Raw genomic sequence first — 16,421 nt, 5'->3', positions numbered from 1 at the left:
AAAAAAAAAAGATTCAGAAGGGACTGAAAACTGGAGCTCTGTTGGGGAACCAGTGCTGTGTCAGTGTTTGTCTAGGGCCTGAGCAGCAGATTGAGGGAGAAGCGACCCTTGAGGGATCTTGTAGTGGGTGCGATGGGTGCAGGGACCTCCACAGAGCTGGCCCAGGTGGAGATGTGGCACACTGGGGCAGGAGACAGCGAGCCATCTCGGGTTATTGGGAAGCACCCCAGAATGTGTTTTCAGAAACTAGTCAGGGCTCTTGGTTTCAGACAACAGACAGCAGCTGAGGGTTGACTCAGGCAGAAAAAGCACTGTCGTGGAAGCATCTCAGCTACAGATGGAGCGGAGGAGCCAGGCAGCAGGCGCTGAAGCCAGAGTGAAACCTACCACAAGGAGATCTGCTTCGCCCTTTTCTCCCGGGGACCCCTTTGCTCAACCTCTGTTATTTGGAGGGTGGACCTCCTGACCTGATCCTCTAATTTTATTTTACATTCTCTCCTCAGGGTTTTCTCTCTGTCCTCTAGCTCTCCTCTCTGGGACATTTCTACTCTTTTGTCCAATTCTGTTTAAGAAAATTTAGAATCTATAGACTGTTGTATTTTCGTTGTTGAATAACCAGGAAGTTCTTAAACCGTTCCTCTTTTTGTTTCAGAGAACCAATCTCTTCTCTTATTTTGAAGAATATGAATTACACTTGTGCCTTGTGGACATTTTCTTCTCTGTGCATCGTGCGTGTTCTGGATTCTTACCCCTCATTTCTGTTTTGTGCTGTTTCATGAGCCATGTTTCGACTGACTTTTTCTTTTTTTTTTTTTTGAGACAGAGTCTCGCTCTGTCGCCCAGGCTGGAGTGCAGTGGCGCGATCTTGGCTCACTGCAACCTCCGCCTCGCGGGTTCAAGCAAATCTCTGCCACAGCCTCCCAAGTAGCTGGGGTTACAAGCGCCTACCACCATGCCCAGCTAATTTTTGTATCTTTAGTAGAGACGGGGTTTCACCATCTTGGCCAGGCTGGTCTTGAACTTCTGACCTTGTAATCCACCTGCATCAGCCTCCCAAAGTGCTGGGATTACAGGCGTGAGCCACTGCACCCGGCCTGGACTTTCTTTTTTTTTTTTTTTAATGGAGCTATGACAAGCACTTGGAACCTCTCTGTCCATGGTGGGGGGTTCCCTGTGGCCCTCGACTTTGGGAGGTCTGACAGTGAATCTGACCTGTTTCTTGGGTTTTCCCTACATCGCAGAGTCTTTAGACCTTTTTCTTGGGTCCTGTTAGTGCTAGAGAGGATTCCTTGACCCTCCCACCTGTCAGGGTTCGGGGAACCACGTGGGAGATACGCTCCGGGAGTCTCTGCTCTCATTGTATGGCCCTCACTGGGTTCCAGTTTCTTCCTTCATCTCCTCGCCCCTCCCACAGCAGGGCCTGCTGTTCCAGTCCACCCCTCCTGCCACATGGGCTCTGTCTCTCTGTTCTGTGATTCCTTTAATGTGGCCAGTAAATCAGCTTATCTACAGTAGAGGTGCAGGCTAGCCAGATTTGGTCTGCCCTAGGGGATTTTTCTGGAGGGATTTTAGCTTATAGATCTGTATTTAATGCTGGGGCTAAAAGAGTAGGAGGGTGAATGGAAATATTTAAAATAAATTACTTGGTTTCCAGGATTGTGAATTTACCTAGTAATCAAAACTTAGAAGAGCAATGATTTCATACTTAAGGATAGTTGTGAGTGACAGAACTTGATGCGTCAAATGTTACGTTGCTTATATACACTCCAAAAATCATACCCTAAGAAATATGATACAACGTTTGTCATAAATCACTTTTTCTAATCAGATTTTATTCTCTTTCAGATCCGATCACATAGGACAGTATGCACCTTAAGATCCTGAAGAAAAGGCACAAAATGTTCAAGTGATGTTTAGAAATAATTTGTGAGGTAAGAGTATGATTATTTAGGGTCTAATCACTTTCCTTTCTCCCAGCTGACAATTGTATATTACTAAAAAGGTAACCTGTGCATGTGGCAAAGCAGAGGCGTGGTGCAAAGGCCAACAGACCTGCCTTCCTTTTCAGCCACGGCCTTCCTGTCCTAAAAGGAGGGTGTGTCTGTGGAGGGGACTCCATGAATTGAATTGATGAGTTCTTGGCCAGTATTACAAAATGAGGGGAATACCCCGCTTTACACCTGAAATGGAAAGGGTTTTTTTTTTTCTTTTGTTTTGGTTTTTTTTTTGAGACGGAGTCTCGCTCTGTCACCCAGGCTGGAGTGCAGTGGTGTGATCTTGGCTCACTGCGACCTCTGCCTCCCAGGTTCAAGCGATTCTCCTGCCTCAGCTTCCCTAGTAGCTGGGATTACAGGCACCCACCGTCATGCCCGGCTAATTTTTGTATTTTTGGTAGAGATGGGGTTTCACTGTGTTGGCCAGGCTGGTCTTGAACTCCTGACCTCCAGTGATCCAACCGCCTCAGCCTCCCAAAGTGCTGGGATTACAGGCATGAGCCACTGCGCCTGGCCTGAAATGAAAAGTTTTTTGCTTGTGTGGTTGTCCCTTTAAATATGGAGATTTGTAGTGTTGCTTTTGGTGTTCTGGGAAATGGCTTTGTTTAATGTGCTGATAAAGAGCTTAGGTTCAGGAGTGTTGAGAAAATCCCATTAAATCGGCCCTTGGAGTAGAAAAGTGGTGCTGGGACATCTGTGTGACAGTGCCCAGTGTTTTCAGGGTTCCCTCAGAAACTGTCTTGAGTATGAAGTCAACAGTGGTTTTGGAATTCAGTGCAGAATAAGGCTGTGCCCTTACTCCTAAGGAGTGTGTGCATTTTAATACCGCATCTCAAATGGCTGTGCTGTTTGCTTTTAGATTAGGGTTCCATGTAAAGGAATGATTTCTTCATTTCTTCCCCTCCCTTCCTGTTGCATTACTCAAGTGTAAATACAGTGACTCAGAGATGCGAGTGCACTTTGTTACTGAGAGCTGTATTTGTCCAGCCTAACCTTGCGATATTTGTTTGTTGCTTTCTTGAAAATAAAGGGATTTTTGGATCTTATGTTATTTTCCTGTTGACTTCTAACGGATCTTATAGATAGGGCACTAAAGCCCTCAAGTGTTACACGTCACCCTAATATGTGCTTATGGGAACGTCCTGCCATGGCCAGTGTTCGGTGTCTGTGGGCGCTCTCCTTACACAGCGGTGCCTGCCCATCCGCACCCCCAGGTCAGACATGGAGCCACAGCAGCATCTTGCACTCCATGGAGGTCTCACCACGACCTGAACTGGGAAGGCAGAGCTGAGCTGGCTCAGGTGTCACATGTCTGCCTTTAGAAGACTTTCAAGGGGCCCTGCTTTCTGGAGAGAGCTCAGACTGCCCAAACATTGCGCTCTGACAAAAGTACAGCTTGTTTTACTGCCTGGCAAGCACCCTTCCTTTTCTGATGGAATGTGTCCTATTAGAGAAGTCAACATAAAGCAAAACGGTTCTGGTCAGAGGAATTTTTCAGCTTACGGCCTTGATGTACCCAGGCCCACAGATATGATTCACCAAGAAACTTAGATGGAAATCAGCAGGAGGTGATTGGAATCTGAGAGAGGGACTGCTTGCTTTTTGTTACGTCTGCCTTTTAGCAAACATGCCCTTGCTGTGCGCCAGACAGCATGCCAGGCACAAGGGGAACAGAGCGGGAGGAGACCCAGACCGCCCTGGAGGGGCTGACATCAGGCAGGGAGGTGGAACCTGCAAGAGCTCTTGGGTAGCAAGTGGTAAGTACCCGGGAGGGAGAGCTGGTGAGCGTGCCCAGGGCTTCAGCAGAGGCAGAGAAACTTCCAGGTACTTTCTCAGCCCCCTGACAGTCAGGCTTTTACAAGTGGTGCAGGCAGAAGCAGTTTCAGCCTTCATGTCCAGATGGTCACATCTGATGTCTAGAGACCCCTTCACAAATTGCTCCTCAGAAGAAAGAGAACTCCCTTTTCAGGGTGGCTTGCCTAGAAGAGAGAAAAGTTAGGCTCTGCAGGTGAATGGGGTTTATGTAGAGGAAATGGGCGCTGCAAAGGTGTTTGCAGGGGATGTTGAGCAGACAGATCCGGAAGACGTCGGTTCAGAAAATGCTGAAGGAATGGCTGGCTAAGGGGTCCATCCAAATTCGTTTGATCTCTAGTTTCTTCTATTTCACTTAAATGCTTATTTAAAAATTTTTTTAAATTAAAACAATTTTTTTGACACTGGATCTTACTCCGTTGACCAGGCTGGAATGCAGTGGTGGGATCGTGGCTCTCCGTAGCCTCAACCTGCCAGGCTCAAGCGATCCTGCCACCTCAGTCTCCCACACATCTAGGGGTACAGGTGCGTGCCACCACACCTGACTAATGAAAAAAAAATTTTTTTTTTTATAGAGATTGGGTCTTCACATGTTGCTCAGGTCAGTCTCAAACTCCTGGGCTCAAGAGATCCTCCCACCTTGGCCTCCCAAAGTGCTGAGATGACAGGTGTAAGCCACCACACTTGGCCTTAAGCATTTATTTATTTATTTTTATTTTTTGAGACAGGGTCTCTCTGCCACCCTGGCTGGAGTGCAGTGGCATGATCATGGCTCATTGCAGCCTCAACCTCCCAGGCTCAAGCAGTCTTCCCACCTCAGCCTCCCTAGTAGGTGGGACTACAGCGCAAGCCACCATGCCTGGCTAATTTTTATTTTCTGTAGAGATGAGGTCTTACTCTGGTGCCCAGGCTGATCTCAAACTCCTGGGCTCAAATGATCCTTCTGCCTCAGTCTCCCAAAGTGCTGGGGTTACAGATGTGAGTCACTGCACCCAGCCTTAAACATTTTTTAAAGCTGCTTTTATCTGATTGAAAAATAGGGCTATTTTACTGACTTTGGAAAACAATTTCATTTTGCTCTGGTACCAGTCAGCATTTTTGTATCGAGAGGAAATTTTGTAAAGTATTTGGCAAATGAACCCTCACCACATGTTCATTCGGCAAATATTTTCATAATTGCTGTGTTCCAGTTGCATTTAAGAAAAGAAAAAGTCACACCCAGATTTGAAAAACAGCACCCAGTGCTGTTACTCAGTTGTAGTGGCCTGACCTCTGAGAACATTCTTATTACTCTCCTTTATTCGCATTTCAGAAGCCAGGTTTCTGCACTCTGCCTGCTTAAAGCATGAGGAGCGCTCCTGCTCTGAGAAAGTGCCAGGGTCAGTTCGTTATAATATTTGTCAGTGTTTTCTCCCCATGGGAAAGCTAAGGCGAAATTGACTGTCTCTTCCTTTCCCTGGCTCTTTATCTGTGATATTATAGCTCTCAGAGCAAACACCGATAAGAGAAGGGTGTGCAATCAAAGAAGCAGTCAAAATAGTTACCAGGAAAAGTGCACTTTTTTCTTTTTCTTCCTGGAGAGGGAGTCTTGCTCTGTCACTAGGCTAGAGTGCAGTGGTGCAATCTCAGCTCACGGCAACCTCCAACCGCCTGGGTTCAAGCGATTCTTCTGCCTCAGCCTCCCGAGTAGCTGGGATTACAGGCGCCTGCCACTGTGCCTGACTAATTTTTGTATTTTTAGTAGAGACAGGGTTTCACCATCTTGGCCATGCTGGTCTTGAACTTGTAACCTTGTGATCCACCTGCCTTGGCGTCTGAAAGTGCTGGGGTTACAGGTGTGAGCCACTGCACCTGGCCCACTTTTTTATTTATTTATTTATTTATTTATTTATTTATTTATTTATTTTTTGAGACTGAGTCTCACTCTTTTGCCCAGGCTGGAGTGCAGTGGCGTGATCTCGGCTTACTGCAGCCTCTGCCTCCCGGGTTCAAGCGATTCTCCCGCCTCAGCCTCCTGAGTAGCTGGGATTACAGGCGCGTGACACCACACCCGGCTAGTTTTTGTTTTTTTAGTAGAGACGGGGTTTCACCATGTTGGGCAGGCTGGTCTCAAACTCCTGACCCGAAGTGATCCACCTGCCTCAGCCTCCCAAAATGCTGGGCTTACAGGCGTGAGCCACTGTGCCTGGTCCCACTTTTCTCTTTAGTTTCTTTAGATCTTGTATGTTCTTAGAAATCAGATGCTATGGGGAATAGGTTAGAAGTGTCAAAAGGATGGCTTGCAAAAGAATGGATTAATAAATGAAGGAAAGGCTGGGCATGGTGGCTCTTATCTGTAATCCCAGGACTCTGGAAGGCTGAGGCAGGAAGATTGAGCCCAGGAGTTCCAGAGCAGCCCAGGCAACATAGTGAGACCTCGTCTGTGAGCTGTGATTGTGGCACTGCACTCCAGCTTGGGCAACAGAGGGAGACTGTGTTCCCAAAAATAACAAAAACAGGAAACTTTTAGAAGATTAAAATAGAGGCTGGGTGCGGTGGCTCACGCCTGTAATCCCAGCAATTTGGGAGGCTGAGGTGGGTGGATCACCTGAGGTCAGGAGTTTGAGACCAGCCTGGCCAATATGGTGAAACTCCATCTCTACTAAAAATACAAAAAAATTAGCCGGGCGTGGTGGCAGGCGCCTGTGATCCCAGCTACTCAGGAGGCTGAGGCAGGAGAATCACTTGAACCCGGGAGATGGAGGTTGCAGTGAGCCAAGATCGCGCCACTGCACTCCAGCCTGGGCAACAGAATGAGACTCGGTTTCAAAAAAAAAAAAAAAAAAAAAAAGATAGAGATGAAGGGCATTCTAGAAGCAGGATAGAGTGTCAACGAACAGAGATATAAAAATGGGAGCCTGCTCCAAAAACATCACAGAGAAGTGAGGATAAACTGAGAATCAAATTGAGAAGAAACAGGTAAGACCGATGAGGTCAGTGTGTATGAGGCGGTGTAAAGATGAATAGAGAACCAGTGACTTATTGTCGTTCTTTCATCGTGCTGTTTGCCAAAGTCTGTGCTGGGCGCCTGCTTGGGAGCACTGAGGCGAGCTGCTGAGCAGAGGAAGGACAGGTGGGGCTGGGGAGCGAGTGCAGCAGTGATACAGCAGAGCTCCTCTCCACCCTGCCGGGGAACCTGGTGCTGGGACTTCGCGTCTAGCTTGTGCTTTCCAGAATCTTTGTGGCCACGGCTGGCATAGGTTTTGTTGTATGTAGGCATAACCTGTACTGTGGGACTCACTGTGTTGTAGTAAAGCAATCAATAAAGTCAGAGATTTAAAAATTTAGATCTTATTATGTTCTTCTTTCCCACTGTGTGTATTTAGACTAACTTTATGAAATGGCCAAGGACCAACCATAACACATCATATTTAAGGTATAGCTTGTGAGCTTTTTGAGCCTCACCAGCTCTGTGTCGTCCCCCTCCCCAGGGTGCGTCAGGGAAATCATGCAGCCATCAGGACACAGGCTCCGGGACGTCGAGCATCATCCTCTCCTGGCTGAAAATGACAACTATGACTCTTCATCATCCTCCTCCTCCGAGGCTGACGTGGCTGACCGGGTCTGGTTCATCCGTGATGGCTGTGGCATGATCTGTGCTGTCATGACGTGGCTTCTGGTCGCCTATGCAGACTTCGTGGTGACTTTCGTCATGCTGCTGCCTTCCAAAGACTTCTGGTACTCTGTGGTCAATGGGGTCATCTTTAACTGCTTGGCCGTGCTTGCCCTGTCGTCCCACCTGAGAACCATGCTCACCGACCCTGTGAGTACTGGCTGCCTCGCTGGGTGGCTCTCTTGTGTCTGGTCTAGTGTCACACGCAGACCATGTGGTGAATGACCTCAGGTTTTTATTAATTCCTGGACACAAGCTTCTAGCCTTTTCCATGTCATAACTGGAGAAGAAACATTGCTTAAATAGTAGTGATATCATGGTATGCTGATGGAATGTATTAGCCCATTGTGCTAATTTTTTTCTTTTCTTTCTTTTTTTCTTCTTCTTTGAGACGGAGTCTCGCTCTATTGCCCAGGCTGGAGTGCAGTGGTGTAACTATGGCTCACTGCAACCTCTGCCTCCCAGGTTGAATTGAGTCTTGTGCCTCATCCTCCCGAGTAGCTGGGATTACAGACAAGCACAACCACACCCAGTGCTAAATTTATTTATTTATTTATTTTGGAGATGGCATTTCGCTCTGTCTCCCAGCCTGGAGTACAGTGATGCAATCTCGGCTCACTACAACCTCTGCCTCCTGGTTTCAAGCGATTCTCCTACCTCAGCTTCCTCAGTAGCTGGGATCACAGGTGCGCACCACCATGCCCGGCTAATTTTTTTGTATTTTTAGTAGAGACAGGGTTTCACCATGTTTGCCAGGCTGGTCTCGAACTCCTGACACCTCAGGTGATCCACCCGCCTCCGTCTCCCAGAGTGCTGGGATTACACGCGTGAGCCACCACACCCGGCCTGTGTTAGGTAATTTCTAAAATCCCTTCTAGTTTAAATATTTTGTTTTTCCCAAGGACAGACTGAAAGCTGGGAAGCCTGGGTTCTAGGTGTCACCACTTTACCAGTCTTTTCAGTTGTCATTTGACTGTAAGCAACTATGTGAACTTCACTGAGCTAGAAGGTTAGATATTTTTCCTAAGTTCTTTCTAGCTCTGTAGTTCTCTCGTTGTCATGTCTCAGCTAAATCCTGAAGCAAACGTTGTGTTCAGCCAGCTGGTAAAAGGTAAAGGCTCAACCTGCCTGAAAAGCAGAGAGGAAGGATTCCATAATTAGCAGTGTGCTCAGGTGTGGCTGACCTGTTGGAGGAAGCAGTGCACAGGGACAGATTGACATGGGTGTGGAACAGGAAAGATGGACTGAGCTCATTTTGGGAGCAGATTCCCTTTAGGCTGAGAATAAACATAGGCCAGACCTAGCACAGTGAAATACACCCAGTTCCTGACGTCTTGCAGGCCACCAGGTTCAGCTTACACCTGGGCTTTGAGGCTGTTCCTGAGTTTTGAGACATCCTTCAATCAGGGAACAGCATTCGGGCCGATTGTACAGATCTTTGCAGCTTAGCCATCCGTCACCTGTAGTCAGTGAGTTCCAGGCTCCCCGCAGAGCTCGGAGGAGAGACGCCCAGCAGCTGCAGGCGTGCGAGGCCAGGTATAACAGTCAGTAGATTTTCATTTGAAAAAAGTTCTTTCCACTGCTTTAAAACCGTGGTTTTAAACCATGATATAGGGACTCCCCATTTGTCAATGTAAAATCTACTGGGCTATCATCTATTTCTAAGCTTTCTCTAAAGAAGGTACCCAGAAGTTAATAAAATTAGGACTTTTTTTTTTTTTTTTTTTTTGAGATGGAGTTTCGCTCTTATTGTCCAGGCTGGAGTGCAATGTACGATCTTGGCTCACTACAACCTCTGCCTCCTTGGTTCAAGCTATTCTCCTGCCTCAGACCCCTGAGTAGCTAGGATTACAGGCATGTACCACCATGTCCGGCTAATTTTGTATATTTAGTAGAGACAGGTTTCATCATGTTGGTCAGACTGGTCTTGAACTCCTGACCTCAGGTGGTCCACCCACCTCAGCCTCCCAAAGTGCTGAGATTACAAGCGTGAGCCATCATGCCTGATGAGGACTCTTTTTTGAGGATAAACTACAACCGATGAGCTCACAGAATGTGGTCTACATGTGGCTTTATCTGTCTTTGCTTTATCTGAATTAATTATTCAGGGTTTGGATGTACATTGTTTACTTTCTTCTGTTTTACTAGGAGAGGTCATGGGCAGCTGTCCTGGGAGTGGAACAGTATTACAGGCCCAACCCAGTGGGCAGCTGGGGGGTGGTACCTTGGGGACAAACTTGGAAGCAAAGTCTGCCAGTGGCTTTGTAGCCTGATCTGACGGTGGAGTCTTTGACCGTTACCGAGTCTCTTCTCTGACGGGTTTGTGCCTTCAGATAATTAAAGGCTGTGTCATCATTTCCTTTTACGCAGCAAGTCTCCCTCTAGGAGCCAGACCCCGCTCCTGATCCCTGTGGGTCTCTGCCCTCTCCTTCCTTGGCTGCAGCAAAACTCCTTGCTTGTTGCCCAAGCAAAGTGCCCAGGCACTTTGACTAAGGAGAGGGCCAGCTACAGGGCCAGGTCCAGCTCAGCGATTTTTACTGGAATATTGCCTTGTAGGAAAAATCCAGTGACTTCTGACCATCTGCCCACACAGTGAAAACTGGGCTGGACCCAACCCTTGTGGGCAGTTGTGGTGAGGGAACCGAGTCTGTGCAAAGCCTCCTGCTTGTGAGTGTGGGGTGGGACACGGGGGAGGGTCAGCCTGGCTGGGACTCCTCAGCAGTTTGCCCCTTTCTCCTCTGTGCTTGGACTCTACAGCTACTCAGCAGTCCAGCTCCTGCTCCTGGGGAAAAGGCCCCAGAAGCCTGGAGAACTGGAGGCAGCCAGGAAGTCGGGGTAGAAGGTGTGTGCAAGGGCATGCTGCCGCCCTGGGGGGCAGATTTCTTTTGCTTGTCGTATTACTGCAGAGAATGTTGAATGGAACATTCTGAGGGAGAAGTTGGAGATCTTGGATGTCAGGGGTGTTTTGATTGAGATTTAATTCATATAGCACTAAATCCATCCTTGTGTCTAGTCTGTGGTGTTTAGTGCATCCACAGAGTGTCCAACCATCACCTAGTCAGTTTTAGGACATTTTTTATCACCTCAGAAAGGAACCCCACACCCCTTAGCCATCACTTCCCAGCCCCCTCCCCCCCAATGCCCTCTGCCCCTGGCAACCACTCATCTGCTGTCTCTGTGGAATTTGCCTGTTCAGGGACTTTCATAGTCATCTCATCTGTAACCTTTTGTGCCTGGCTTTCACTAGGCATTGTGTTTTCAGGGTCCGTCGTGCTGTGGCATGATCAGTGCTTCGTTTGGTTTAGGGCTGAATAATATTCCATGCTTTGGCCGGACCTGTCTCGCTTATAACCGTCGTTAGTTGATGGGCATTTGGGCAAGTTCCGCTTTTCGACTGTTACGAATCATGCTGCTCTGAACAGTCGTGTAAGTTTTTGTGTGGATGCATGTTTCATTTCTCTTGGGTATATACCTAGGAGTGGAGTCGCTGGGACATATGGTGACTCTATGTTTAACTTTTTGTGGAACTGCCAAGTATTCTCTAAAGTGTCTGGGGGAAAAAAAGAAAAAGGGGAAAAAAAATTGTGGGGAAGGGAATGGAAAAAAAAAAAAACCCAAACACCGAAGCGTCCACACCATTTTACATTCCCACCTGCAGTGTGTCCACGTCTTCAACACATTATTGCCCTTCTTTTGTGACGCCGTATCTGTCTTTGCTGTGTATCTGCCTGATGACCAACGATGTTGAGCATCATTTCATGTGCTTGTTGGTCATTTGTGTCTTCTTTGGAGGAATGTCTGCTTGAGTCCTTTGTCTATTTGGATGTCACTGTTTAACCCATGTCACATATTAGGACTCTGGTGACAAGTGACAGAAACCGCCAGGAGTCACTGTAAATGAAACTGAGGAAGGGGGAGTATGCAGAGCCCCAGGGCAAGGACGCCTTTGGCTGCTGGCAGGTGGACAGAGGGGAGAGGCTGGCAGCTGCCCTCAGGCTTTGTCTGAGTCCTGGCTTTCCTGCTGCCCAGGGAAGAAGGGCAGTCCCCAGAGCAGGTGGAGTGGCAGTCACTGATGTCTAGCTCTACTGTTCTGAAGGGGAGAGTGGGCATGGCCCAGGAGGGTCAGGTGTCATCTCTGTCTTCCCAGTGGGGAGTTGATTTCTTCTGTCCACAGATCATGTCTTTACCCTACCAGGGTCCAGTCCAGGCTGAACTAGAACCATCACATCACCTCTGAACTGAACAGTTAAGGGGTTGGGGCAGATACCCCAGTGGGACTTCATGTCATTTTTCTAAACCAATAGGACCAATCCTTGCTGGGATTGGCCTGGGTTTGTATTGTCACTTGCGGAAAGTCACTGGTGCTTTGAGTGGGGCGTGGAGGGGAAGATGGGGTCGGAGGCCTGCTGATAGGGCAATGAACCCTGCTGTGGAAGGATGCGACTTTGATCCCAAGCTTCACTTTAGGATCGTGAGAGGGCTGGGAGGGAGGAAGGCCACCCACGGCCCCGGGCCCCGCATCCCTTCACCTGATGGAGCCTGTGTCTTCAGGGCCAGCCCCGTGGATGCCCGTGAGCCTTCTCGGCAGCTGTGCGAGTGCCTTCCAGAGGTACCCTTCATGGGGCCTCGGCTGCCGTCCAGGAGCTCTGCCAAAAGCATGCTTTCCTCCCACCCTCACAGCAGTGCTGGGACGTAGGCGGAACATCCGTGTGAGAACATGAGACCTCACTGCCAGTAAGAGGCCAGGCTGGGATTTGAACCAGGTTGTCTGTCTCCAGAGCCCCGGCCTTGACAATTTCACTTCTTATGGGAAATTCCAAATGTGCACGGTAGGAAGAAAAGAGCACTCCACCTTGAGCTTGTCACCACCTCACAGGGTGGCCTCGCCCATGCTGTTCCCTGCCCAGATAACCCACCTAAATCTCACTCATTCTTTCGTATCATTTGTAAATGTGTGTATCTTTTAAAAGGGCTCTTTGTAAAAATATAACTTCAATACTGGTAGCTCATGTAAAGCAATACAATATTTAATACCATCTATCCTGTTAGAGTTCAGCTTCCCTCAATTGTCTCAATTTTTTTTGAGACAGAGTCTCACTCTGTTGCCCAGGCTGGAGTGCAATGGCCCAATCTCGGCTCATTGCAACAGTCACCTCCTGGGTTCAAGCGATTCTGTCACCTCAGCCTCCTGAGTAGCTGGGATTATAGGCATGTGCCACCACGCCCAGTTAATTTTTGTATTTTTAGTAGAGACGGGGTTTCACCATGTTGGTCAGGCTGGTCTTGAACTCCTGACCTCAAGTGATCCGCCTGCCTCGGCCTCCCAAAGTGCTGGGATTATAGGTGTGAGCCACCGTGAGTGGCCTGTCTCAATTCTTTTATAATTTTTTTCCCTTGAATCAGGATCCAAATAAGGATCCACACAATGTGATTGGTTTATATGTCTATAACATCTCTTTTAATTAATTTGTGTGGTTGCTGCAATCTCTTTTTTTCTCTTGGGGTTTAGGTTGAAGAAACACAGTTCTTTGTTTGCAGTTGACATCCCTGTACTGGGTTTTGACATGTTCCTCCTCCCCAGCATTTTCCATAAATTAGGAGGCAGATCCACAGGCCCAGCCCCATTCTTACCTGCCCCTTAGGCCCTGGGGATCCAGAATGCATGATAGGGAGCTGGGGTGGAGAGCAGTGGAGAGAGGACAGGAAGCATGCTCTGCAAAGCCTAACTGCCCTGGAAGGGCGAGGTGGCAGTGTGTGCTTTGCCCGGGCCTGACTGGCTGCTTTGTCTCATCAGGGCAGACTGGAAGTGGGATATGGGCAGGGGCACCATGAGAGGGAACAGCCAATCAGGGAGCACCTCTGAAGGGAGGCAGCCAGGTGTTTGGGGTGGGAGGAAGGAGCCTGAAGGCATCCTATGGCCTGGAGCCTGTGGTCAGTCCCACAGGAAGATGGGCGGGAAACATTCAAGAAGTGTTTTAGAAAAAACCTCCCGAAAATGGTTAAAATGGGAACTGAGGAATGTGCTCAATTACTTGGAAGGTTTGTTCTGGTGGGAAGAACAACGCCCCATGGGTGCAGAGGAGATGGTGCTCCAGCCCCTGCGGCTGTTGTCATGGGCACATCCGGGCAAGGCCCTTTGAGATGGTGCAGCCATGCACACCCCCTCTGCATATGGTCTCTGTTTCTGTCAAACCACACCTCGAAAGGCTCAGGATGAAAATGTAAGTGATAGACTTGGGGCCTCAGGTGGATGGAACCCCTCCATGAAATCCCCAGGAGACCATGCCCGTGAAGAGTTTCATTGTCTGCCTGGGTTCACTGTCAGGGTTCTGAGCAACAAAAAGGAATCCCTGGACCCAGCAAGTGCCTGAAATCCCACAGTCTCAGGTCCCTGAGGATCACCCAGTGCGTACTTGGCTACCCCTTCGAAATGCCTTTCCTTGCTCATAAGTGACCAAAAACTGGGGTAGCGTTGGGGTGGCCACTTTCCAGAAGTATCGTGCCACATCGTATCATATTTGCTGCTGCGGGAAAGTGCATGCATGGCTCATAAAATCACGGTGTTTGCAGTTTTAAAATCTGGCCCATTTCCTCTTATTGAGGAGATTTATAACACTCAGCTGTCACGTGAGGCATATATGCAACATTGTGGGATTTTATAAATCAAAGCAGTGTTAAGATCCCTAGATTGCTGGAGGAAAGTTGATTAAAGACTCCAGGCCGGGTGTGGTGGCTCATGCCCGTAATCCTGGCACTTTGGAAGGCTGAGGCGGTTGGATCACCTGAGGTCAGGAGTTCGAGACCAGCCTGGCCAACATGGCGAAACCCTGTCTCAACTAAAAATACAAAAAATTAGGCGGGTGTGGTGGTGGGTGCCTGTAATCCCAGCTACTTGGTAGGGCTGAGGCAGGAGAATCGCTTGAATCCTGGAAGCAGAGGTTGCAACGAGCCAAGATCACGCCACTGCACTCCAGCCTGGGCAACAGAGCGAGACTCTGTCTCAAAACAATAACAACAACAAAAGACTCCAAATTGTGGAATGTAATTTTTTGGGGGGGTAGGGGTGGGGGGGTACTGAGTCTCACTCTGTGGCCCAGGCTGGAGTGCAGTGGCACTATCTCAGCTCACTGCAACTTCCACCTCCTGGGTTTTCTGCCTCACCCTCCTGAGTAGCTGGGATATTACAGGTGCCCGCCACCACGCCCAGCTAATTTTTGTATTTTTAGTAGAGATGGGGTTTTGCCATCTTGGCCAGGCTCGTCTTGAACTCCTAACCTCATGATCCACCCACCTCAGCCTCCCAAAGTTCTGGGATTACAGACGTGAGCCACCGTGCCCGGCCAGTAAAATGTTTTACTGATTCTGATTTAAGTTTTCAAAGATGAGTTTAAACCCTTTTCTAACTTCTTTGAGGAGGCAGTGTGTTAGGAAACACTTTGATTTTGACCAAAACAGCTTCCCCATATTAGGGCCACGGGACTGACGGGGCCTTGTTTGGAGGAAGTAAACTTCGGGGGAGGTTTGGGCAGTGAACGCTCACATTTGCCCTGCAGCCCCTCCTGGGGCCCCTGCCTGTGCTGCCCGAGGCTCTAGCTCTGGCCCATTGTGAGCCCTGAATCCAGAGGGCCGCAGTCTCTGGCTCTGCAGGGCGCTCACCTGCTGAACTTTCTAAAATTTGGATGTCAACCCTCACCCTGCAGAGATTCAGATCTGTGGCTCCCGAGCCCAGCCAGGCACCTGCATTTTAAGGAGCTCCAGCAGGGCCATTTGCTGTTGGCAGAGCCCTTCACCACGTCTGCCATCTCCCAGGCTGTTAGCTCCCACCTTCCATTTGCACCCCACCTATATCCCCTGTCTTTGCACAACCACTGCAGCCCCGACTGCTGTTCCCAATGTCTGTGGGTCTCATTCTCCAGACCTGTGATTTCTACGTGAAATGCAGACTCTGGGCTAAGAAGCAGACACAAGGCCTTGTTCCTCTTCTTGAGGCATTGGAACCCCCCAGGCAGGTCTGCCTATCTTATTCCACCCCGCCACAGCTCCCAGAATTGTCTCCCACAAACATGGTTTTGATATATCTCCACTGCCCAAAGAACAAAAGCCTTTGCTGTTGCAGCCAGCTCTGGCCTCACCTTCCCTACATCGGGTCCTCAGTTGACGTGGTGCTGGTAGGGTGACTCGTGGCTTTCAGCTCTGCCCCTTACCATCAGCTCACGACCTCCCCGACTCCTCCTTCCACTGCTTCACCATCGCTCATCTTGTCCAGCTCCTCTGGCACTTGGGGCACAGACGGATGCACGTTCGAGTTTCTGGTGCTGCTCCTGCTGGGCGGCCTCGTTGCCAGACATGAATCGGGTCAGGTGGTCTGGGCTGCCACCTCCAGGTTTGTGTGTAAATGCCTTTGAGGAAGTTGGCCAAGAGACAAAAGTATCACGTCACTTTAGCAACACGAAGTTAAAGTCCTTTTTGAGATTGTTTTGTTCCTTGTTCCCTGACTGCCCGATAAACAAACTCTGGGCAGTGCTTGTCAGTTACCTCCCCATCAGCAGGGGCTACAGGGAAGTGCTGTACACAGAGGTTCCCTGCCCCCCTGGGGACAGTCAGTGCCCTTATCTGGGAACAAGCCTTGCCTCTGAAAATGCAGGTGGTTAAGCCATTTATCAAAGGGGATAATAAAGTAGTTTTTGTTTATTGTTTGATGATATAGAAAATATAAGATGAATTTTTTTTTATGGAGACGGAGTCTCAAACTGTCACCCAGGTTGGAGTGCAGTGGCACGATCTCGGCTCACTTCAACCTCTACCTCCCGAGTTCAAGCGATTCTTCTGCCTCAGCCTCCTGAGTAGCTAGGATTACAGGCACACCCCACCATTCCCGGCTATTTTTTTGTATCTTTATTAGAGATGGGGTTTCACCATGTTGGCCAGGCTGGGTTGGCCAGGCTGATCTCAAACTCCTGACC

The 16,421-nt window shown here is 48.9% G+C and overlaps 1 protein-coding gene and 1 long non-coding RNA gene across 9 annotated transcripts in view; one reads left to right on the top strand and one right to left on the bottom strand.

The window, feature by feature from the left end:
* The window catches only part of ZDHHC7 (zinc finger DHHC-type palmitoyltransferase 7), a 58,285-nt gene that overhangs the window by 34,413 nt on the left and 7,451 nt on the right, over positions 1-16,421 (top strand). For all 8 annotated transcript variants that reach the window (XR_013412275.1, XR_013412276.1, XM_077987037.1 and 5 more), the window contains 2 exons: positions 1,846-1,931; positions 7,277-7,608. Coding sequence is in view for 6 of the 8 variants with exons in the window: in XM_077987037.1 (XP_077843163.1) it covers positions 7,294-7,608 (315 nt within the window). In the remaining 2 variants the exon portion in view is untranslated. The remainder of the gene's footprint in view (positions 1-1,845; positions 1,932-7,276; positions 7,609-16,421) is intronic.
* On the bottom strand, positions 1,814-15,836 carry LOC144338282 (uncharacterized). Its single transcript, XR_013412280.1, has 2 exons — positions 15,591-15,836; positions 1,814-3,973 (listed from the first exon to the last, which is right to left on the bottom strand). It is a non-coding gene; the product is annotated as an uncharacterized LOC144338282 (long non-coding RNA).

The sequence above is a fragment of the Macaca mulatta genome, chromosome 20, assembly GCF_049350105.2.
Source record: "Macaca mulatta isolate MMU2019108-1 chromosome 20, T2T-MMU8v2.0, whole genome shotgun sequence".
In the NCBI taxonomy this organism is placed as follows: domain Eukaryota; kingdom Metazoa; phylum Chordata; class Mammalia; order Primates; family Cercopithecidae; genus Macaca; species Macaca mulatta.
Note: the sequence above shows the minus strand (reverse complement) of the source record. Positions and strands in the feature narration are given on the sequence as shown.